The sequence below is a fragment of the Lagenorhynchus albirostris genome, chromosome 7, assembly GCF_949774975.1.
Source record: "Lagenorhynchus albirostris chromosome 7, mLagAlb1.1, whole genome shotgun sequence".
Lineage (NCBI taxonomy): Eukaryota > Metazoa > Chordata > Mammalia > Artiodactyla > Delphinidae > Lagenorhynchus > Lagenorhynchus albirostris.
The window spans coordinates 27,828,084-27,854,065 of NC_083101.1; the positions used below are offsets into that span (position 1 = coordinate 27,828,084).

Genomic DNA, 25,982 nt, shown 5'->3' on the forward strand with positions numbered 1-25,982 from the left:
TATGGAATGAGAAAGCCAATAAAAACATTAATGGGGGCTTCCCTGGTGGCGCAGTGGTTGGGAGTCCGCCTGCCGATGCAGGGGACGCGGGTTCGTGCCCTGGTCCGGGAGGATCCCGCATGCCGCGGAGCGGCTGGGCCTGTGGGCCATGGGCGCTGGAGCCTGTGCTCCGCGGCGGGAGGGGCCACAGCAGTGAGAGGCCCGCATACCGCAAAAAAAATACATTAATGATTTCAGGTGATGATCAGCTTAAAGAAAAATAGAGCCAAGTAAAGAAAAAAAATGACACAGCTGGGCTGGAAGGACTGTTTCCGAACCAAGGGAGCAAGTCTGGCAGATCTGAGGGTAGAGCCAGAGAAGAGGGAGGGCCTGACAAGGACAAGCCTGCAAACAAGGAACTGGGCCAAAACATAATGAATTAAAACAATGGTAAGAAGGGAGGAGAAGAGGTAGGCAGAACCAGATAAAGGTAGAGAGGAAGTCTGGATATCATATTTAAGTGTGCTGGAAGTTACTGGAGGGCTCCAAGCTCAGAGAGATGGGATCTGAGTTGCTTTTTGATCACTGAGGCTGCTGTGTGGAGAAAGGACTACAGGCACCAAGCACAAGATGCTAACTCGGAAAGGGTGGTGGCAGCAAAGTTGGCACATGTCTGATACGATATGTAAATAAAGAGCCTAGGTGAGAAAAGCCAAGCAGCAAACCAATTTATGCCACAAAACGCCCCCAAACTTCAGGAATTAGTGGTATGTGATATCTCTGGAACTAGAGGTGACAGTGGAACTACAGATGGGAGGATTCATGAAAGGCTGTTTAAGAGCTGTGAGACTCTCTGTGCAGGTAGGCAACTAACTGTCCCTCCTGTACCCAGAAAAGTTGCAGACAGGGGGGCAGAAAACAAAAGGAATAAGTGCAAGTGTACACAGTAAATACTGAGACCAACTTCCACTCCAGTGTTCTTTCCCTGCTTGGGTCCCAGAACTCTGGCAGCCAGATTAATACCCACCAGGAGGCTAGATGAGACTTCTCTGGGGAAACCTGACCAGTCTAAGAGAAAAGACCAAAAGATAGCTACCCTGGGTGTTTCCCAAGGAAACTGGCCAGCCAGACCACCCTACAGTGAACCCCATAGTCAACAATCCCATCCCCAAATGAATACAGTGCTTTTTAGCAACATTTTGAAGCCCAACACTTAAATAATGAGCAGATAGCTAAGGATCACCAGACATTTAGGAAAATCTTTAACATGAATGCAGAGACAAACAGAAGAAACTAAGTTGGAAGAAACAGATGATGCAGACACGGAGAGAAGAGAACTTAAAACAAATGCACACATATAGCACAGAGAGAGAAGAACAGATGGTGCAAAAATAAAAAAAGAATATTGAAGAGAACAATGTAAAATACCATACGAAATTAAGAACCCAGCAGAAATAAAAATGTAATAGAAGGACGAAGATAAATTGAGGAAATCTGATTGAATATGGATTAGAAGACAGGAGTTCAGAAATGAAAGAAAAGATAAGAAAATTAAGGAACAGGGGAAACATTGGAAGGAATAAAAGAAGAATTCAGGAAGAAATTTCCCAACTGCAAAACGTAAATTTCCAGATTGAAAGACCCCACAGTGTCCAGCATAATGGATTAAAACAGATCCACAAAAGGCACGTCACTGAAAAATGTCAGAACATGGGTCACAAGGAAGATCCTAAATGGTTCCAGAGAGAATTAAACATGTTTAATACAAAAAAAAAAGGCAAGAATCAGAATGGCATCAGACTTCAACTGCCACCCTAGCAGAAAGAAGACAAAGGAAAAACTCATTTTAAATTCTAAGAGGAAATAATTTCCAATCTAGAATTCTAAAACCAGCCAAATATTAAATATGTATGAAGTAAGAATAAAAATATGCAAGGTATCAAAAAAATTGCATGTATCCTTTCTCAGGAACCTACTAAAGGAGGTATTTTACCAAATTAAGGGAATAAACCAAGAAAGAAAACACCAGGACAGGAACACTGATGAAAGAAATCAAAGGCTAAATAAATGGAGAAGGACACCACATTCACAGATTGGAAGACTCAATATTATTTGACAAATTCTTTCCTAATTGATCTACAGTTTCAACGCAAGCCAAATCAAAATCCCAGCAGGATTTTTTGGGGTAGATATTGATAAATTTATTTTAAAATGTATTAAGGAAAGGCAGAAGAACTAGAATAGCCAAAATAGTTTTTTAAAAAGATAAAAGTTAGATTCACACCACCTGATTTCAATATATACTATAAAGCTACCATAATCAAGACCATGTGGTATTAGTTAAGACAAACAGATCAATGAAAGTTCAGAAATAGGGACTTCCTTGGCAGTCCAGTGGTTAAGACTCCTTGATCCCAATGTAGGGGGCACGGGTTCAATCCCTGGTCAGAAAACTAAGATCCCACATGACACACGGCACAGCCAAAAAAAAAAAAAAGAGAGACCCACACATATATGGTTGATATTTAGAAAAGGTACAAAGGCAATTCAATGTAAAAAGTATAACCTTTTCACCAAACTGTGAAACTGGAATAATTAGACAACCATATGCAGACAAAAAACAAGATCCCAACCTATACCTCAAACCTTATCCAAAAATGAACTCATAATGGATTCTATACCTAAGTGTCAAATGTGAAAATAGAATATTGTAGGGCAGTGTGTCACCTTGCTGCTTAGCTGGGGAAGTAATCTGAGGGTCTGCTTACTCCAGTTACAGACTATCAGTCAGTTCTGCGGTTTTTCAGCCTCTCTTCTTACCCATGCCCTCAGAGATCCCTGGGCCTTAGATTCCTGGTGTTCTGGGTCTGTATTTATGCTCTGCCAAGGAGTTTGGGGAAGGAGCAGAGATAAGTGCCTGTGTTCAATCCACCAAGTTGACTAGATTCATTGGTCTCATTCCAAACACATGTTTTGAACTTGCAAGACCTTCGAGTTTGAAGGCAGAATACAAGTTTTCTTCCTCCAATTCTATTTCACCGTTTTTTCTTCCTTCCTTTCCTTCATTTTCCTTACACAGAGTTGTAAAATAAAGAAAGCTACATAGCCATTTTTTTTAAAAAAATAGTTTTCTAGGGGCTTCCCTGGTGGCACAGTGGTTAAGAATGTGCCTGCCATTGCAGGGGACACGGGTTCGATCCCTGGTCTGGGAAGATCCCACATGCCGCTGCCACAAAGCAACTAAGCACATGCGCCACAACTACTGAGCCTGCACTCTAGAGCCCGCAAGCCATAACTACTGAGCCCACATGCCACAACTACTGAAGCCTGTGCGCTCTAGGGCCCACATGCCACAACTACTGAGCCCACGTGCCACTACTGCTGCAGCCCGCACACCTAGAGCCTGGGCTCCGCAACAGAAGCCACCGCAATGAGAAGCCCGTGCAACAACAAAGAGTAGCCCCCACTCGCCGCAACTCAAGAAAGCCTGCGTGCAGCAACAAAGACCCAACGCAGCCAAAAATAAAAGTTTTTTTAAGTACATGGGTTCCAGATAATCAGGACACCAGCACAAGAAAGACAAAGGAAATCCTTGGTATGATGTGAAGAGAGATCTCAAACTGATAACTTTGAAGCAGGTCTGAGAAGTGGCCAGCCCAGATTGGAGCTATAGGAAAGGTCTCATCAGGAAACTGAAATTGAAAGATTATCTAAAGCATCTGTGCTGACTCAAAGAAATTCACACAACCCGGCAAGAATGTAGAGGTCAATTAGTCCTCAATAAGTACACAGAAAACTAGGTAAACAGCAACACAAGACAATTATCATCTCCAAGAGCAACACAGGATTATGGAGGAATGATGAAATACTACATGACTCAGCTGTGAAGAGCATTTACATAGTCATAATGGAAAGACTGAACATCAATCCAAACAAAACTGTGATTATCTCTGCAGTAGGAAAAGGGAGACTGAAAACATGTACATGGAATCAGGGCAAAGAATCATTTGGAAGAGAGCACAATCTTCATCTTCCATAGTGGAGGCCAAAATTAATGCTGAAAACTGAAGAATCAGGTGGTAGCAATATAAGCATGTTAGAGATACAGAGGGAAATAGCAAAAGATTTAGTTCAAAGAGTTAAAAATGATAGCCTCAGGACAGCAGAAAATGGGGGAAAGGCTTTAAAAAAAAAATAACAATCCTGCTACTAATGTTTGACTCTTTAAAAATATATGCATGGGGGGCAACCCTGGTGGCGCAGTGGTTGAGGGTCCGCCTGCCGATGCAGGGGACACGGGTTCGTGCCGCGGTCCGGGAAGATCCCACATGCCGCAGAGCGGCTGGGCCCGTGAGCCATGGCCGCTGAGCCTGCGCGTCCGGAGCCTGTGCTCCGCCACGGGAGAGGTCACAACAGTGAGAGGCCCGCGTACCGGACAAGAAAAGAAAAGGAAAAAAAAAAAAAAAAATATATATATATATATATATATATGCATGGGGTTTCCCTGGTGGCGCAGTGGTTGAGAATCTGCCTGCCAATGCAGGGTACACGGGTTCGAGCCCTGGTCTGGGAAGATCCCACATGCCGCGGAGCAACTGGGCCCGTGAGCCACAATTGCTGAGCCTGCGCATCTGGAGCCTGTGCTCCGCAACAAGAGAGGCCGCGATAGTGAGAGGCCCGCGCACCGCAATGAAGAGTGGCCCCCGCTTGCCGCAACTAGAGAAAGCCCTCGCACAGAAACAAAGACGCAACACTGCCAAAAATAAATAAATAAATAAAATTAAAATAAATAAAAATATATGCATGTACAGCTTTGATAAAAATAAAAATTAAATAAACTTTAAAAAATTAAAGCCTAAGAAGAAAAATAAGGGGAGGGGCAGAATAGTACAGGATCTGGAATCATGACGCTTAGAAATGGTTATATAAACTAAGGGTTTTTAAGTTTAAATGTACACACACACACACGCAACTTGGCACACATTAAGGCTGATTTCAGTTGTTTTACCTTCAGTTGTTCAGTTATTCTATATATCTAGTGGGTGCAGAATCAGAACCAACAATAAAGTTACATGGACAGTGAGGTCAGCTGTGCAAAGAAGAAATTTCTCATAACTACCTCAAAGTAGAGTTAACTGTCTCAGGAAGCAGTGAGTTCTCTGCTGACGGAGGTATTTAAGCAGAGCCTGAACAAAACCACTCAGTGGACGTCATACCCTCGTAGGCTGGAATATAGGCCTCTAAGTCCCCACCAGCTGGGGGATTCTGTAAAAGGATTCCAGGTAATCATCTCCTTTGAATTAGTACCTTCTGAAGTGGGACTAGAAACACTGGTAGGTGAAGCAGCTGAGGTACTTAGGACACATTACAAATCAGGGACTTCCCTGGTGGTGCAGTGGTTAAGAATCTGCCTGCCAATGCAGGGGACAGGGGAACGAGCCCTGATCCGGGAAGATCCCAAATGCCATGGAGCAACTAAGCCCGTGCGTCACAACTACTGAGCCCGTGCTCAAGAGCCCGCCAGTCGCAACTACTGAGCCCGCATGCTGCAACTACTGAAGCCGGCGTGCCTAGAGCCCATGCTCCGCAACAAGAGAAGCCACCGCAATGAGAAGCCCGCGCACCGCAATGAAGTACAGTCTCCGCTCGCCACAACTGGAGAAAGCCCATACACAGCAACAAAGACCCAATGCAGCCAACGATAAATAATAAATAAGTTAATTAATTAAAAATATATTTTGGAGCAGATGAGATATAAAAAAAAGAGTAGAAGAGAAAATGCATGTCTGAGTGGGAGAAAGCTGGAAGAGAAACAAGCCATGGTGTGATGGGTGTTAAGAAATGAAGAATCCACTCTGGGTCCTGTGGTTTGATGGCGGTGGGACATTAAACAGGTCACAGTGCCCAGTTAGGTAAGAGACCTTAGGGCCATGGCAAGAGCACCTGGGCTTCCTGGCAGAGTGAAAGGGCAGAGACCTGCGGTTCAGTCACTAGATGCAGACGAGCTGCAAGAGAGCCACCTGAGATTAGAGAACAACAGCAAAGGGACACTTGATTTGTTCTACTTTAAATAAAGTTCCTAGAACCTAGTGCTATCAAAGAAAAAAAAAATCACACCTCAGCTTCAACGTTGGTCATTTCAACGTGGAAATTAAAATATTAAACACATTATAGGTCCCATTTTTTTACGGGACCACCTCAAGAGTGTGACTTGTCCCAGGCTTCAGGGAAGCTTTATGTTATTTTCTACTCAAGGCCAGTATTTTTTCTTTCACTCTGTCTAATAAAATACTGTCATGACTACAGAGACAATAAATTTATCCCAAAGTTTACTAAACTCCATCCTTACCAGTTAAGAGCTGACATGGATCATACTTTAAAAAATGTCTACGTTCCCTCAGGACACTTTTGTAGTTCTAGTTCTTAGTTTTAAAACTTAGTTTGGAATCTACCAAGAAATTGTCAGTTATCAATTAAATACTGAAATTATCAGTATTTAATTAAGAAATTTAATTAAGAAATTATCAGTATTATGGGGTATTACTGTGTACCCCGTAAACTGTGTGACTTTGGCTACTTAGGAAACAGACCCAGGTGAGCCCCAACACTCTGTGGATGCCCCTCCACCTTCCCTCCGTTAACTGACTGCACACTTCTAGACGGAAAGTCTCCTTCTTGGTTGAATCCAGTACTTAGCACCCTAAGCAGCGTACTGGTCAATAAATGCTGAACCGAACCAAAGCATGTGAGTAGCCTGGAATTTCCTCTTTATTCTACTAACATTCTTGATTCTCTTACTTTTTTTCTTTTCAGTGCCTTCCCCTCACCCTGAGTACCAGTCACAGGCACGGGTCACTGCTGCAGGCTGCTCTTCACCCTTCTGGCCGCACTTTGAACAAAATAAGCAGGATTTGTAGCTCTACCCACACTGCTCCCAGGCAGGCATGAGAAGATGGGCCAGAAGAGCTTTCACTGTACATCCTGTACTGTGGGCCAGTAAAAAAAAAAAAAAGAAGGGGGGCACAGGTGGCAGCAGGAAATGTAAGCCTCTGTTCTTACAAATCTATTGACCAGGTCTGATGAGGCCCACTGGTCTCTAGCTTATGATGTGCTCTTTTTTTTCCTGACTGGCTAGTATTAATGTCTTACCAAGACTTCATTATAATGTGGGAACCCATGCTAACAAGTTCAGGTTCAAAATCACCAGAATTAACTTAAAACATTTCAAATAGTGGCTTAATTTTCAGGTTCATTCCCATTTCCTTCCATTGACAGGTCACCTTTGTTTTAATAGTAATTTTGACAAGAATCATTAGCATCATCAACTAAAATTCTAGTCTCTGAATACCCCATGCCCCCACCACATATATTCAATAAACATTTATTTGGGATCTATTATTTGAGTAGCCCCTGTAATATCACCTCTGTCCTGGATTCTTCCTCTAACAAGACAGTCAGCCTTTGATGCGCAGGTGCCATCTGCAGATGTCCATGTGGAATGCTGAGCAATAACTACAACTACGCCTGTAGTCTCTACCGCAGACCCCAGGCAAAAGGAGAAGAAGACCCCAAGCGCAGATGGCTGGTTCCCTCTCTAGCTGTTGGCCCAGCTGGCCTCACAGCAGTTCTATTCTGAAGTTCCAAAGTTGAAGGATCCTTTTGTAAACCCTTAACCTTCCCAACTTCTTGGAAATCTCGAACTACAAATCTGAGAAATTATTCACATGAAACGCTTTTACATTTTCCTAATATACTTGAGGGACTTGATACTCATCTACATTATTTTGCCAGTACTGGAAAGAACATGTTGAAGTTTGTGATGTGCTCAAACTCAGCTTCAAATCTGCTAATCGCTTCCGACTAAGGGTTACCTGATGAACAACATTCTTGCTACCACACTCACTTTTGTTCTCACTTGAGGAAATTGAGAAGGAATGTTTCAAGCACTGTTTCTCAAAGTGTGTCCTGTAGGAGAACAGTTCCTCAAGATGCAATGAAAAACAATAAATTTTAAGGACAAATGAATTGACTGAAGGTCAATTAAGCCAAGTTAAACTGGTTTCAGGTGTGGGGATGTAGAGCTTTTAAACAGGCTGATAAGCACTGTGGCTCCACAAACTGGGGGAGTGGGGTGGGTATGGAATGCGCAGGAACTTCCCAAACTTTTCTGACCTCAGATCTCCTTCTTGGAGTACCGTCTTGTAGCCCTGGTGCTACAGGAGCACATACTTGGGGAAACCCTGCTTACAGTATTCTTATATAAATGGGATGGCATGTGGAGCACCACCTACAGAGCAGAGAGCCTAGTGAGCAGTAGGTTATGGGGAAATGTTCCTTCCCCCCAGGAGGCTCCCTACCCTGTCTGCTTGTCACTACCACAACAGAAACGTGTGTTTACACTTGGTCTTGGTTTACTTTCTCAGATTAAACTATAAACCTTTAAAAATTATCACCAAAACTAGAATTGCATCTAATTTTAAAATGAAGTATCTTATTAAAATATTATTTCCATACCTTCATAACTGAAATCTACTTCTACCACCAATGTCCATTCCGAAATGTTTTTCTTGATGTAAAAGTAGGGCTAGTTTCAAAATATATTTAATATGCTAGACTTTAAAACTTGATGTTTTCAGAACTGTCTTCCAACACTTGAAGTTTTTAGAATTTATGAAAATACAAAATCACATGCAAAATCAGTTTGAAAACAACTGAGGTTTTAAAGTGCAGTTTGGTTGAAACAAACAAAAAAAAAACTCCAGCTTTGCTCCAGTGGTAAAAATCTCTGCCTTTGTAATTTGATCCCCATGTGCATGCAAATCATTTGTGCCACAGTCTTCCAACTTCACCATGGCCATATTCTTCACCCTTTCCTTTCTTACTGCTCTCCTGAGCCTTACTGATACTATTAAATAACGTTAGTATCAATTACATTAACCCTTTCAGAGGCCATGGGTCTCCAAAGACTAAATATATAAATATATATTCCTTATTAAAACTGTATTCTTGAGAATCTGAGTTATGGGGAAAGGACAGAATTGTGGTCACTTTTAGCAAACTTACTGCCATGATAGACTTGTTCAGACTTAAGTTCTTAGAAGAAAATGCAGAAGGGCCCAGGAGGAAATGCACAGCAGTTAAGGGTCCCAGGAGTCTTCAGTTTATAACCACCGCTTATACAGACCCTGCTGCAAATTCTTACATTCTTACCTCTGGTTTAGGGTGCACTGACTGAAAACCAACACCCACCCCACCCAAACACACATACACTTTAAAGCCAGAGTAAATAGTACACACAGTCTCTGAATTTCAGTGACAGAAACGTGGTATCTAGGCTACATTTAATATACTATTTAAATATAGCTCTCAGTACAGCAGAAGGAAGGGAATGCAGTGCAGCAGGAAACGCACATTTTGAACTACCCCAGGCTTTACACTACTTTGGGGGCCTTGGGGCAAGCTGCCCAAGCTTCTGCGCCTCAGATTCTCTTTTTTTTTTTTCAACTGAAGTATAGTTGATTTACAATGTTATGTCAGTTTCAGGTGTACAGCAAAGTGATGCAGAACACATATATATATTCTTTTTCAGATCCTTTTCCATTATAGGTTACAAGATATTAAATATAGTTCACTGTGCTATACAATAGGTCCTTGTTAATATATCTTATTTATAGTCGTGTGTATATGTTAATACCATACTCCTAATTTATCCCCTCCCCCTTCTCCCTTTGGTAACCATAAATTTATTTTCTATGTCTGTGAGTTTATTTCTGGTTTGTAAATAAGTTCATTTGTATCACTTTTTTTCTAGATTCCACATATAAGTGATATAATGATATTTGTCTTTCTGTCTGATTACTTCACCTAATATGATAATCTCTAGGTCCATCCATGTTGCAGCAAATAGAGCCTCAGTTTTTTTGTTTTTTGTTTTTTTTTCTTTTTTGGCCACACTGTGGAATCTTAGGGATTCCACAGGGATTGAACCCGGGCTCCAGGCAGTGGAAGCACCGAGTCCTAACCACTGGACTGCCAGGGAATTCCCAAGCCTTAGTTTTTTAATCAGTAAAATGGGGCTAACACTGATACCCATCTCAGAGTTGCAAGAATCAAATGAAATTTATTCTATGAGGGCAGACAACTAGGGAATGAAAGCAGGGAAAACCCAGTGGTCTGCTCTTATATTCCATGCCCTTTCCTTCCCCTGGGAGACCACCCATCCTTACAGCATCTCCTTTATGCATATGACTTAGAACATTTTCTGAAATCCAGTTCTGGATCTTCAACTGCCTATGGGAAATTGCTACATGGAGTATTAATATCATCTCAAACTCAGTTCACACAAAATTAAATTCATCTTCCCCTCCCCATATTCTAGTCTCCATCTCAACTCCCATGTCTGTCAATTATAATACCCTTCTTCCATTATACAGTATTCTAAACCGGTTTTATCCCTCTCCATTATCCCACATATCCAGATTAAGTCAGGAGAATCCGTCCTATTTCAATTCCATAATGTCTCTTCTGTTTCCCATTTACACTGTTGGTTCAAGTTACTGAACGGTTTCCAGGGTGGCCTGTTTCCCTTTCTCTCGCTTCAGGCATAGGCAAGGCTCCGATTACTCCTTACACAGCTCTGAAAAACTCTCCATGGCTGCCCATTTCTCTCCCCTTGGAATAGTAGTCTTCCCTACATGTTACATTTCTCTTTATTCTGGCCAGGTCTCCTTTCCAAATGGACACGCAGTCAGTTAAAGGCTTCCTTGCCTTTGTTCGAGCTGTTCCTTTCACTGGAATGTCCTCTCTTGTCCCTGCTTTATACTAAAATCTGTCTCTCCTCCCACATTTTCTAAACCCATCCTTCAAAGCCAAATCAAGGATGATTTTCAGGAAGCCCACTCTCCAACTAGTCCATCCTTTCTTAACTTCTCCAGTGAACTCCTAACCATCCAATTTAGCCTCTCCTTACTGCTGTTCATTTCACCCTTAACACTCATATCCCAGACACAGTTTAAAATTTTTGGAAGTCGAGGTCCCTTTTCCAAAACCCAAACACAGGATGTTTTTAGGGGGGTATTAATGCGTAGGAGAACATCTAAGAGCCTTAGTTTACATTAATATCATAATGTCTAAGATATTTTCATGGGGTGTGCAGTTTGCTACAAGCCTGTGAGATAGGTGTTATTATTGTTCCCATTTTACAGCTGGGGAAAATGAGGCACAAGATGTTAAAGAATTTGAAACCCACAGCCAACATCATCCTCAATGGTGAAAAACTCAAAGCATTTCCACTAAGATCAGGAACAAGACAAGGTTGCCCACTCTCACCACTCTTATTCAACATAGTTTTGGAAGTTTTAGCCACAGCAATCAGAGAAGAAAAGGAAATAAAAGGGATCCAAATCGGAAAAGAAGAAGTAAAGCTGTCATTGTTTGCAGATGACATGATACTATACACAGAGAAACCTAAAGATGCTACCAGAAAACTACTAGAGCTAATCAATGAATTTGGTAAAGCAGCAGGATACAAAATTAGAAATCTCTGGCATTCCTATACACTAATGATGAAAAACCTGAAAGTGAAATCAAGAAAACACTCCCATTTACCACTGCAACAAAAAGAATAAAATATCTAGGAACAAACCTAAGGAGACAAAAGACCTGTAGGCAGAAAATTATAAGACACTGATGAAAGAAATTAAAGATGATACAAAGAGATGGAGACATGTAACATGTTCTTGGATTGGAAGAATCAACATTGTGAAAATGACTCTACAACCCAAAGCAATCTACAGATTCAATGCAATCCCCATCAACTACCACTGGCATTTTTCACAGAACTAGAACAAAAAATTTCACAATTTGTATGGAAACACAAAAGACCCCGAATAGCCAAAGCAATCTTGAGAACGAAAAACGGAGCTGGAGGAATCAAGCTCCCTGACTTCAGACTATACTACAAAGCTACAGTAATCAAGACAGTATGGTACTGGCACAGAAACAGAAATATAGATCAATGGAACAGGATAGAAAGCCCAGAGATAAACCCACGCACATATGGTCACCTTATCTTTGATAAAGGAGGCAGGAATGTACAGTGGAGAAAGGACAGCCTCTTCAATAAGTGGTGCGGGGAAAACTGGACGGCTACATGTAAAAGTATGAGATTAGACCACTCCCTAACACCATACACAAAAATAAGCTCAGGGCTTCCCTGGTGGTGCAGTGGTTGAGAGTCCGCCTGCCGATGCAGGGGACACGGGTTCGTGCCCCGGTCCGGGAAGATCCCACATGTTGCAGAGCGGCTGGGCCCGTGAGCCATGGCCGCTGAGCCTGCGCATCCGGAGCCTGTGCTCTGCAGTGGGAGAGGCCACAACAGTGAGAGGCCCGCATACTGCAAAAAAAATAATAATAATAAAAATAAAATAAAATAAAAAAAATAAGCTCAAAATGGATTAAAGACCTAAATGTAAGGCCAGACACTATCAAACTCTTAGAGGAAAACATAGGCAGAACACTCTATGACATAAATCACAGCAAGATCCTTTTTGACCCACCTCCTAGAGTAATGGAAATAAAAACAAAAATAAACAAATGGGACCTAATGAAACCTCAAAGCTTTTGCACAGCAAAGGAAACCATAAACAAGACAAAAAGACAACCCTCAGAATGGGAGAAAATATTTGCAAATGAAGCAACTGACAAAGGATTAATCTCCAAAATTTACAAGCAGATCATGCAGCTCAATAACAAAAAAACAAACAACCCAATCCAAAAATGGGCAGAAGACCTAAATAAACATTTCTCCAAAGAAGATATACAGACTGCCAACAAACACATGAAAGAATGCTCAACATCATTAATCATTAGAGAAATGCAAATCAAAACTACAATGAGATATCATCTCACACCAGTCAGAATGGCCATCACCAAAAAATCTAGAAACAATAAATGCTGGAGAGGGTGTGGAGAAAAGGGAACACTCTTGCACTGCTGGTGGGAATGTGAATTGGTACAGCCACTATGGAGAACAGTATGAAGGTTCCTTAAAAAACTAAAAACAGAACTACCATATGACCCAGCAATCCCACTACTGGGCATATATCCTGAGAAAACCATAATTCAAAAAGAGTCATGTACCAAAATGTTCATTGCAGCTCTATTTACAATAGCCAGGAGATGGAAACAACCTAAGTGTCCATCACCGGATGAATGGATAAAGATGTGGCACATATATACAACGGAATATTACTCAGCCATAAAAAGAAACGAAATTGAGCTATCTGTAATGAGGTGGATGGACCTAGAGTCTGTCATACAGAGTGAAGTAAGTCAAAAAGAGAAAGACAAATACCGTATGCTAACACATATATATGAAATTTAAGAGAAAAATAATGTCATGAAGAACCTAGGGGTAAGACAGGAATAAAGACACAGACCTACTAGAGAATGTACTTGAGGATATGGGGAGGGGGAAGGGTAAGCTGGGACAAAGAGAGAGAGTGGCATGGACATATATACACTACCAAACATAAAATAGATAGCTAGTGGGAAGCAGCCGCATAGCACAGGGAGATCAGCTCAGTGCTTTGTGACCACCTAGAGGGGTGGGATAGGGAGGGTGGGAGGGAGGGAGATGCAAGCGGGAAGAGATATGGGAACATATGTATATGTATAACTGATTCACTTTGTTATAAAGCAGAAACTAACACACCATTGTAAAGCAATTATACTCCAATAAAGATGTAAACACACACACACACACACAAACACACACACACACACACAAAATGCTAAAGAATTTGGCCCAAATAACCCAGCTGGTGACAGAGCCATACGGTCTGTCTATACAGCCCACACTCCTGCCAGTACAAGATGGTGTTTAATTCTCAGATTCTAATATCCTTTTAGAGCAGCAGAAAGGATTTCTTTAAAGGATGGCAGAAGGCTACTTACCCATTAAGGGAGGATCATTTAGTTGGGTATGGTGAAGTGAGACACATATAGCAGACTAAATTCAACTGAATTTTATATTAAGAAAATTTTACATCAGCAATATTATGTTTAAACTATTTTGCTACTACAAATAATGCCACATGTAATGTCATCTAGCATTTAGTATACTTTTGGATTACTAAAGGGTGGCAACTTTTTTATGGCTTTCAATGTATGTCATCAAACAGTGTCCCAAGAGGGTCATACCATTTATTCAGCAAATCAATAAAGTATACTTGAGTTGAAACCACATGAGCAATTAATATTATTCTGTTAACTACCAAAGTTACAGACGAAAGTGCTGTCTATGTACCCTTAATTTGATTTGATTATTAGCAAGACTGAACATATTTACATATTAGTTTACTAATTCTCCTTCTGTAAAGAAGCAATTTTTATACTGTGAGAGCTCTTTACATCATAGAGGTATTCTAAATAATGATGTGAATCTTCAGTTTTACTATTGCTATACCAAAAAACAAAAACAACCAAAATTAAACAGGAGGAAAAAAGACACTCTCCTTCTCCTCTTCTATGCTAGTATATTCCACTCAGTATTACGGCCCCTTAAGTGCATCAGGTAGGGGTAGAAAGAAAAGGGACGAAAAAGAAAACTTTAGGGGAACGGAGGGAAAAAGAAAGAAAAAATGAGTACCAATCGGACAGAGATAAACACACAAAGAAGTGAGAAGAGGTAGAAAAGGAAATTGAGAGCTTGAAAGGGAAGAGGTTATAGTAACCCCCAAGTTTCTCTTGGGTCTCACTGGTTGTGGGAAAACTGATTACCTACTTAACCATTATTCCAACCTTAAATGCTCTTCTTTATCCAGAAGCTATGCTTGCCTCAGAATGGGAAAGAAGCAGTGGGGGTGGGGAAGAGAGAAAGACGGGATTCAGCAGTGGCTAGAGCAGTAGCACTGGGGAAATAGGAAGATAACTGTGTGACTTTCAACTATGAACTGTGAGGTTTTATAATGGAGCTATAAACAAAATGTTAGGAAACACCATACAAGTGTGATCTTATAGGCAGAAGAAAATGACAAAACTATGTAAGCAGATACCATTGGCCGCCTACTCAGTCACCACTCTCCCCAACACCCCCAAGCCTTAGTGGCGGAGTCCTAATTTCGCTCTGGTATTGCTCCACCCCTCCACTTGACTCAGAGGGAAATCCTGGTTAGTCTAAGCCAATTAGAGTGCCCTTGCCTCCCCCTTGCTAGAGACTGTTTAGGGATGAGTATGCAGCCCTCCCTAACTCCTACTGAAAGAAAAAGCACTGGAGATTGGCAGATCGGCCTGAGTCTGTCAGTCACATCCATCTTGGGATCACAAGGGGAGCTAAGTGAGGGAAAAACTAACTTCCTTAAATGACAAAAAGAGACAACTCAGGTCCTTGTTGACATCATCAAGCCACTGAATTAACCAAGCTGGAAGCCACCCTACCACGCAACTTATAAGAGATAGTAAGTTTTCCTTAATGTATTAGCTATTTAGATTTAAGGTTTTTCATTTCTTAAAGCTGAATCATCCTTAAGTGATTCATAATGAAAAATCTTACTAGATCATTATCATTACCATTATCATAATGCTACCAAAAAAAAAAGCAAACTTTAATACCTTCCCTGCTACTTGAACATCTTGAAGTAAACATATATTTTCAATTTTTCCATCTTTTTGCTGTTTTCCTTATTTTACATTATACAAATGTATCCAGAAATCAAACATGTCTGTTCAGCAATCTTCAGCGTATCTCGCAACCTTAAAAATTAGGATAAAAATAGCTTTTAATAGTTTCCTTACTAAATAAATGTCTAAATATTTGATTGCAGGATGTTATAGAGAGCAGCTAAAAAAAAGTAATATTATTAAAAAAAAATTCCAGTAGTTTATCAACCAAATTTTTTTTAAGTAAATCTTACTATACAGCTGATATGAAATCAGAGAGGAGTCCATCAGGGGAAAAAAAAACACCCCCTAACTTACACCTCTACAAGTACACCTGCTTCACACAGGAGACGTATACCTGCAACAGACAAGCTGCTTAAGACAGCTGCTAAAACTTCTGTTGAGAATCTTCTTCGAAAGTATTTGTCCTTTTATGGAATTCCCTGGCGGTCCAGTGGTTAGGGCTCAGTGCTTTCACTGCCTGGGCCTGGGTTCAATCCCTGGTGGAGGAACTAGGATCCTGCAAGCCGCCAGGCACCGTCAAAAAAAAAAAAGTATTTGTCCCTTAAAAAAAATTTTTTTACACTGAAGCCCTTAGCTTCTTTTTTTTCTTTTTAATTAATTTATTTATTTTTGGCTGTGTTGGGTCTTCGTTTCTGCACGCGGGCTTTCTCTAGTTGCGGCAAGTGGGGGCTACTCTTCGTTGCGGTGCGTGGGCTTCTCATTGCAGTGGCTTCTCTTTGTTGCAGAGCAGTCTCTAGGTGCACAGGCTTCAGTAGTTGTGGCATGTGGCTCGCAGGTTCTAGAGCGCAGGCTCAGTAGTTGTGGCACATGGGCTTAGTTGCTCCGTGGCATGTGGGATCTTCTGGGACCAGGGCTCAAACCCGTGTCCCCTGCATTGGCAGGCGGATTCTTAACCACTGCGCCACCAGGGAAGTCCCTAAAATTTTTTTATATTGAATTTTATTTATTTTTTTATAAGTACTTTTCGTTTTTTAAAAATTTCTTGCTTTTATTTTTTTGGCTGGGTCGGGTCTTAGTTGTGGCACACAGGGTCTTTGTCAGTGTGCGGGCTTCCCTCTAGTTGCGGCGCGCGGGTTCTCTCTCTAGTTGTGGCGCACGGGCTCCAGAGCGCGTAGGCTCTGTAGTTTGCGGCACGTGGGCTCTCTCCTTAAGGCGCTCAAGCTCAGTAGTTGTGGCATGTGGGTTTAGTTGCCCCCCGGCATGTGGAATCTTAGTTCCCTGCAGGGATCGAACCCATGTCCCCTGCATTGGAAGGTGGATTCTTTACCACTGAACCACCAGAGAAGTCCCTATATTGAATTTTAAAACGTCAGAGTCACTACAGTTGGAGTTTATCCACATCCATCCATGAAAGGAAAGAGATTTGAACAAATTCACTAATTTGTTCCAATATTTCAAGAGCACCAACCAGGTACCAGGTACCAACTAAGCACAGAGAATAACAGCAATGAACAAAGCAGTCATGGTCCCTCTCCTCATCAACTCAGTCTAGACCAGGGGTTAGTAAACATTTCCCCTAAGAGCCACAGAATAAATATTTACACTTGCAGGCCATAAGATCTCTGTCACAACTAACCACTCAACTCTGCCACTGTAGCATAAAAGCAGCTATAGACAATGTATAAATGAATGCATGTGGTTTTATCAATAAAGCTTTATTTGCAGACAATGAAATTCAAATTTATATAATTTTTATGAAATAAATTTCTCATGTAAAATTCTTCTTTTGATTTTTTCCCCCCATTTAAATATATAGATACCATTTTTAGCATTCTTAGCTTGCAAGCCATACAAAAACAGGTAGCTGGTCAGATCTGGCCCATGGGCTGTAGTTTTGCCAACTCCTAGTCTAGACATTAACTGCATATTGCTTTAGGTGTTCATAGGGAAAATACAAAAGGCTGTGAGAACTTAATGAGGAGACATGGCCTGGTTTGAAGGATCAAGGAAGCCTTTTCCAAACAAGTGACTCTGAGGCTAAAACTTAAAGGATGAGTATCAGGCAGCCAAAGGCCAGGGAGAAAAGCAAAGAGCCTTCCCAAAAAGTGAAAAACATGTGCAAAAGCTCTAAAAGAAGAATACAGTCTCCTGAAAAATCTGTGAGGTTGGAGCGAGCACAGAGAGTAAGGAGAAGCATGGTATGAGAAGACAATGATGCTGAAGAGAGATGGAGACCAGCCCATGCAGCACTGTTGGCTAGGGTCAGTGATTCTGGTCTTTGTCCTAAGAGCAATCAGAAACCATTAAAGGGTTTCAAGTAGGTGGGGGACACAATCCCCACACAGCTTTGGATTTTTTTAAAGAGATCACTAAGACTGCGGTGTGGAGAAAAATTAGAAGGAAGCATGAATGAATATGGGGAGATATGGAAGCAAGGTTCTGGCCAGAGATGACAGAAGCTTAAACTAGGGGGCTGGTAGTGGAGTTTAGAAGGCAAAAGAGGCAAGATATGGTGGCCAGGTATGGAATAATGAGAGGCAGGTTTCCTATGTGCCTCGGTTTTCCAGTTTCCACACCAGGATACTGGTATCATTCAGTGAACCAAAGATACTGAAAAAGATGTGTGTGTATGTGCCTACAAATTTTGAGTTCAGTTTTGACACGCTGAGTTTGAGTTGCCTACAAGACATTCTAGTGGAAGTGCTAAGTATAGCTCAGAGGCCAGGACAAAATTGGTTTCAGTTCAGTAGTTCAGTTTGGGAATTGTCAGCATATGTACTGTAACTGAAACCAGAGAAGGAGATGGAATTATCTAAAGAAAGGGTGTGTAAGAGTGGGTTTTAACCTTGGCAGAACATGAAAATCACCAGGGGAACTTTAAAAAATACCCCTGGACCAAAGACATCAGAACCTCTGAAAGGAGGACCCAGGAATCCGTGTTTTTACAAGTTCTCTAAGTGTTTCCTATGTGGAGCCAAGGTTACAAAGATAAGAAGACTTAAGACATTAAGAATTAATACTAACTATAGAAAGCTCAAGAGATTAAGTGACTAAGTAGGTTTCTAGTCCTAGCTACCTCATAATGTATCTCTCTGACCTTAGACTACTTCTTATCTCTACATTCTAGTTTAGCTCAATAGAAAAGAGAGATAGTAGGCCTAGTTTATCTCTAATAAAGATAAACTAGAGCTCCCCAAATCTGAGCCAAATTATGAAATTGAAATATTTACTTCTTCTTTTTTTGGGGGAGGGAGGGTTGGGGAGGAAGGAGACAGTAAAATAGCTACTAACCAATTACCTGTAATAGAATAGAGAATATATTTCTATAAATAAATGTCCTTCAACCAAATAACATTTCTAAATGATAGGATTAACACATCAGATAGTATTTGGTAGTATTTGTTAAGCCTGGGAACTTTTTAACTGGACTAGTTTTGCTGTACCACATTATGTCGTTCTCCAGCTAGTAACTGCAGCAAGTTCAAAAAGGCATGACTTTAACTTGGACATTTCTTAATTCAAAATGTTATTGAGTGGACCTTTTCTAAAGATAAAATGAAAGCAATTTATGATATGGGAAGCATGTATGTGAACGCAGAAAGAAAAGCAAAGGACTCACATTCAAAAGACCTGGGGTAAAGTTTGGATGGATCCCTTAGTAGCTCTGAGACTTCAGCCAAGTCTCAACTAATGTCCAAGTCTCAACTGCCTCCCCTGTAAAACGGAAGTAAAGTCAACTTCAGAGTTACTAGAGGAATTAAAACATGAAAATGGCTGTGAAAAATAGGTATACAAAAAGTCTCACCATTTTTACATTACTTTCCAGCCAATTTTAATATTAACTTTGACTTACATTATTTGGAGGAATGGATCTTCTATGCTAATAGTATAGTATTCAGAAGAAGAAAAAAATAAATTATCTTCATGCTGTGTTTTTTTTATTCCAGTTAGAGCAGGTCTACTTCGCTGGACAGTCTTCAAATTTCATTTTTACCCTCTGACTTCAAAGTTCACAAAGCAGAAGGAGACTACAGTACTAATAAAATTCTGTTAAAGAACAGTTAACATTCTCAAAAGTTAACCAGTATTTGTGAACCACTTGATTGTTTTTCATTACTCCTGAGACAAGATATGAGAGCCAGGAAAACACTGTTAAATACTTAGCTCTCAATTTGAAGACATGGGACGAGACCAGAGACAAGACCAATCTCTCCTAAAGTCAGAGAGATTTGAGGGGCAGTTTGTTCAATTAGAAAGATTCCCCTCCATCCCTCTCACAATTTCTAAGGTTAGAACCAAAGGACACAGAACTTCAGAGCACTTGCGAAATCTCCTGCCCTCCAAAGCGCTGCTGTGAGAAATGATGATCTAGCCATTAACGACAAAGACTTTTGGCAATTTGCTACGTAATCCTTCAAAAGCCTCCTTCATTCAAACTGGTTTGTCAATGGGAAAGAACATTTCATAAATCTGAAGATTTACAACTGAACTTTGAAGTTTAACATTACAAGAATAGAAATTATGTCAGGTTATAACAGAATAAACGAATTATGGAGAGTTGGGAATAAATTTTAAGAATCTTAGGGAGGATTAGTGCTGTAAAAAGAAACTCATGACTATCTCACTTTTATGTTCTCTTCAAAGAGAGTTTTAGGCAAAGGCTATCATGTATTGGCTTGTGTTGAGCAATTACTAATATTAGCAAGTAACTTGTAGTGGCCACAAATAAAAAAAATAAGAGTTCTATAAGAGTTCTATAAATATATCTAAGAGTTCTTAAGATTCTTAGAAACACATATCTGATACTGCATAAATAATTTTGCCAATAATTTCCTCCTTCAACAGTAAAATACAAGTAAGTATAGAATGTGATGCTTTTCTTTTATCTAAATCCAAAAACAGGATAATTATTTTGATGGCAAATTATGATAACCAGACACTGACAAGAAAATGAAAATAATACCAGAACAGACTACAAGAGATGAAGCAGTATGGAAGTCAATAAACTCTTTTATGAGAGTCTACAACATAGCAAGAGACTATGAGGGAAAATAAATTATATGTATTTCAAAAGTGAATTCCTACTACAAAGAGGAAACACACTATATTTACATTGATAAAACCTGCCAGGGCTTGAAAGTTGCTGATGATACCACTGAGAAAAGCTAAACTGAACTGCAGATTACCTCAAAGCGCATTGTTTTGATGTGCTGTGCAGGTTATCATCAGAGTTTGCAGACAAGCTCTTTTAAGATGTTATAGCCACTGCTCCAACTAAAAAATAAGCACTGAGCAGAGCACCAGGAGAAAAGAAAAAACCTGCTCAATTTTGCAAACTGATGGTACCACTGACAGAATAGGAAGGAATGTGGGAAAAGCAGGTGAATTTTAACTTAGTTGAAATTTGAGCTTTGAAGAGGGTGGCGTGGTGGCATTACTCAACCAGCTCATGGAAGTAAAACAGCACATAGTTCGGGGCTGGATTCATATTAAATGTTACTCGCCAGCCAAATGTTCAAATGTTCCAATCTGTGTATCTATATTCTCTTCATTGACTACTGCTGAGCAACTTATTATGTACAAGGTATAGTGAGGCACTGCAATGGATACAAACATGTGGAAAATAAAAACAGTTCCTATACTCAAGAAGTTTACAATTCAGTAGAAGGGATGAAAGAAACATTCTGCCTGAAAATACAATTGAGGCCTCTAAGAGAGGTTCAAAGTGATGTAGAGGTTCACATTTAGAGAAGATGTGCAGCTGCATCCCTATTTTGTTTCAACACAACTCATACAGATACTATATTATCCTAACTGGTGATGCTACTGAAAGGAGCATTAAAATGCAGCAGATTGGTAACATTTCACAAATTAAGAATGATGCCAAAATCTCAAATAAGGAAAAAAAAAAATGATGACCAGCTCTTTGGCACGAAACCTCAATGCTCCACTTACACTACAAGTCCCTAAAGCTGCTGTTGATTGGTTATAGGAATCCACAGAAAAAAAAATGCACCCTTCGGAGTGCATGACATGCATCTTGTCTGTAGAGCACAGCATGAAGGAAACAGTGGCTGCAAGAGGAGGAAGAAGAAAGGAAAAGATATGGGACAGCATTCTGAAAAGTAAGATGTGGAGCTAGTCAAATGCAAGACCTGTTAAGTAGAGTTTTGGTCCAGCATCCATCCCTTCCAAATTTAATTGATTAAACACTGAACAAGCCATCCATAAACTATCCAATACCGTCTTAAAGGCATTTCATCTCCAAAAGAGGATGCAAAATAACCCAATTTCTTAAAAGAAAGGCGACAGGAAAGATATCTTTTTGGTGAAAATAATATTTAAGTAAATATTAGACGAATAGCACCCAAGTAGATTCCTCCCTCTCCCCCAAAATCTCTGACCAGTTGAAAGGTACTGTGTGATTCCACACCTTTATCTGTTAATATGAAAACTGTGGTCTATCGACCTCTCCTTCCTAACACCACTACATATAGTTTTTCTCTGTTATTCTAACTGAACAGGAAGGTTTAACTAACTAAACCAGTCAGCCTGACTATGATCCTAATAGGAAAAGAAAAAAAAAAATCAAAAAAAGAGTAAGCAAACACCCAAAAAAGAAGTAGACAAATAGGATGGATACTTAATAAAACATAAATGTCCTCCATTCATCTGCAATTCTAGTCATTTTCTAACAGATCTCAGATTTTCAGAACAAGTATGCAGGTTATTTAAAACTGAGTTATATATAGTCATTTAGAAGCAGCAAAACACTTCTGGCATTATCACAGATGCTAGATCTCTGAAGGAATTTTTTTTTCCAAACTAGCATTTTTCTTCACCAAGAACGGACCAGCCTTTATTTCTAAAAACAAGAGCCCTTGTATCCCCCCAAAACAAACAAATCAAAGACCACAGTTACATTCTACACTAATGAAACTGTGAGATTACATCCCAGGCGTTGTCAGAGCCTATTTTTCATACACCACCACCAGACAGTTTGATGCAGTATTCCTGATTGCTTTTTATCGTATTTGTAAATACACTCACTAATCCACTAAATTAGGTAATTTACAAACAGGTCCTCTTAGTTATTAGTGGCCAGCAGTCAAGTCCTATTACGTTTGATCCTTATACAGTTGTCTAAACATTTCTATCCAGGTTAAGGGCTCGGATCGGCAAAAGAGAGGGAGGTTAGCGAAATCTGGATGGGGGCAGGGTAGAAGCTGGGAGAAATCTCTGCATCTCAGCCCTCAGCGACAACACTCAGCCAGTGCACACAGAAAAACTAAATTCGGCACCTCTTCCTCCTGTTACACTGGCAACAAAGAGGGAGTCTCCGTAACGATCCCGTCACCCACCAGGTGCCCAATCTCCTTCTCAGCCCAATCCCCGCGCTCCCGCAGGGGCCTCGGGGTGCGAAGAGGCCGCGGTGCCCGGCGTCAAGGCACAAAGGGGGGATGGGATGGGGTGGGAAGCGAGCGGCTAGAATCGGGGAAGCGGGTCGTAGAAGGGCTCCGGGATCCGCTTAAACACTTGAACCCGGACGGGGGGCGGCGGGCAAGAGAAAAGGGACAGAATATCTAAGAGCAGAAACTGTAATAAGGTGGGAGAGGGGTGAACAGCCCATACTGGGGGTACTCCTCCAGGGAGCACAAAAAATAGTCTGTGGATGGGGAGGGGGAAGACTCCAAGGAGGTAGGAAGAGAGGAACCAGGCCCGGAAGACGAGGGAAGGGGGTGCCACCAGGGGCAGAGAGCAGACGCCCTTATTGCCTCTACCTGCGGGCTGGCGGGACGGGCCGCTCAGGTGTTACTGGGAGGAGGCGGCCAAGTCGGCAAGGGGCTGGGCAGAGCTAGCGGCGCCCTGGGGGCCGCGCAGAGGCGCCTGCGAATAGGCAGCCCTGGGAGCCAGCGCGGGGGCATCTTCGGGACAGGGGGAGGCGGGAGAGGGAGGCGGGAGTGGGGGTCTCTGGAGTGCACGGTGGGCTGAGGGGACGCTCGCAGGTAGTGGGAGGCTGCGGGCGCCCGCGGCACGCGCGGGGAGGCATCCGGGCGGGCGGCCGGGAGGCGGGAGCCCCTCACCTGCGCGGCTGAGGAGGCGGAGTTGCAGCAGCCCATGGCGGGGCCGGAGGAGCCCGGAGGCGGCGCCGGGCGCGCAGCTACGCCCCGGAGCCCCTCGGCATGCGAGCCGGCGGGCGCCCGGGGAGGGCGCGGCCTGGCTCCGCACGGCTCGGCGGCGGCGGCGGCGGCGGCGGCGGCTCGGGCGGCGGCGGGTACTCAGGAGGCGGCGCGGCTCGGGGCGGGCGCCGACCACATCCCCCGGCGGCGGCGGTAGTGGCTGCGCGGCTCCCGCTCCGCTCCTGCTGCTGCAGCTGCTCCCCAGCGGAAAGGGGCGGGCGGCGGCGGCGGCGCCTCCCCCTGTCCCCCGCCTCCGGCCTCCCGCGCCCAGTCCCTCTCCGGCTCCCTCTCCCCGGCCGCCGCCTTCTCAGCGCCGCGCGCTTCTCCCATCAGACTCCCCGCCCCCAGTGCAGCGCCGCGCGGGCGGCCGGGCGAATGCGGCCAAAACGAGGCCGGGCCCTTCGGCGCGCGTCGGAACCTGCGCGGTGCCGAGCCAATTTAGCGGTGGCACCGAGGCAGAGCGCTACCTCGGTGCGAGAGGGCGCCTGAGGCTGGGGCGCCGGAGGGCTGGACAGGCTCGCAGCCGAAATGGGGTCGGGTTGCTTCCGGACCCGGGAGGCACGGGCGAGGCTTGCGGAGCTGCTAGCCATCCCCAGTAGGCGCGCAACCCGAGGACCCCGCTGGTTTCTTACCTCTCAGGTGGCTGATTTTATCCAGGGGAAAGCGTACGCAATAAACCCCTGCAGAAGCAGTTGGTGATTGAAGACAAGGAGAAACAAGCAACTGTTGCTACTCGCCCCATTTTCCTGATGTGGAAACTGAGCCTTGAAGGGCACCAAGAGCTTAATGGAATGCGCCCAAGGTCGAAATTGTTATAAAGGGCCGAAAATAGGGAAAAGGCAAAAAAATTCTACAGTTCTGACAATTCAGAGCCATATTGGATCTAAACGAAACTTTTTATACAGAATAGTCCACAAAAAACAATAAGCGAGTATTAATTTATCATGTTAAAACATATGTATACTGAGGGCACACTAAGTTCCAGTAATTTACAGGCACTGGGAACAAAGAGGTGAACAAAAGAACCAAAGTTTCTGCTCTCTTACAAGTCCCTGTTGTTACATGAATACGCTATGCGGTATCAACAAGTTACAGTAGGTGCGGTCACCACCTTCAAGAAGTCTACAACCCAAGTCCTTGAGAAATCGTGTGAGATGAGAACAGTTAAAATGTGGCAGGAATAAAACTGAAGATCCTGCTTAATATTAAGAGAACCACTTATGAGGCACCTTTTTATGTTTCTTTTCATCCTGTCAAAGAATGTCTTAAAGACAGAATCAGTTAGAAAAGAAGAAAAAACGAAAGAGTATTTGCAAAGGAGACTCTAGAAGGCCTGACTTGCCAAATGAAAGACAGCAAGTTTTAAAGACTATTCAGAGACAAAGAGGAAAAAAATAGCACAGAAGTAAATTAACTTCACATGCCTTGAAAGGGAATCTAAGCAAAGGAAATTCAAGATGGGAACCTAGGGACAGCCAAAGAAAAGGCCAAAGAAGAATTCCCAGTTGGTGTGTTTCAATACCATTTCCTAGGTCTGTGACCAGGGATGCATCACTTCTGCCTCTTTCTCCTGGTCTGTGAAAAACGGGTAATAAGGATGACCAGGAAGGGTTGTTGTCAAGATTAAATACTATCTGAAAGTAGCTAGTAGGACGGTAAGGACTTAATAAGTACTGCTTGAGATTATTCTTCCTCTGCATTCTCCTTATGTTCCCTTCAAATTTGATCAGAGGGTCCACCGTACCACTGGGCTGGTGAATCCTAAGTGTGTTACTAGTAACCATTAGGCCATTAAATAGAAGTGAAAAAAATAAAACTTTAATGGCTCTGGTCCCAATTCTGACTGTAAACTCCACAATTAGATTGTAAACTCCCTGAGAACAAGGGAAAACATTTTCTCCTTTGTATCTTTCTCAGCTCTCTCAAATGTGTGTTGAATTATTCAATGCAGCCAGGAATAAAAAACTTTCCCTTGAGATTTTCCCTCAAAGCCTCAAAGTACATCTTGTTTTTAACTGAGGGAGGAGGCTGAAAGTAAAATTACAGTCTTGAACAAGAAGCCATCTGTCTTCCTTCTTTATAATCAAGGAAAGGGCAGTTGTTTCTCTTAGCAGAGTCAATATGGAAGCATTTCTCTCAGATTATAAAAATCTTTTTGGCTAGTGTAGTTATTCTACGTAGTAGCTAGTGCTTATTTTG

General features: G+C 42.1%; 1 protein-coding gene across 6 annotated transcripts in view; it reads right to left on the bottom strand.

Annotated features, from left to right (window-relative positions):
• Positions 1–23,845, bottom strand: part of SLC44A1 (solute carrier family 44 member 1) — a 212,778-nt gene extending 188,933 nt beyond the window's left edge. For all 6 annotated transcript variants that reach the window (XR_009541529.1, XR_009541531.1, XR_009541530.1 and 3 more), the window contains exon 1: positions 23,688–23,845. Coding sequence is in view for 3 of the 6 variants with exons in the window: in XM_060154708.1 (XP_060010691.1) it covers positions 23,688–23,723 (36 nt within the window). In the remaining 3 variants the exon portion in view is untranslated. The remainder of the gene's footprint in view (positions 1–23,687) is intronic.
• Between the last annotated feature and the right edge of the window lie 2,137 nt (positions 23,846–25,982).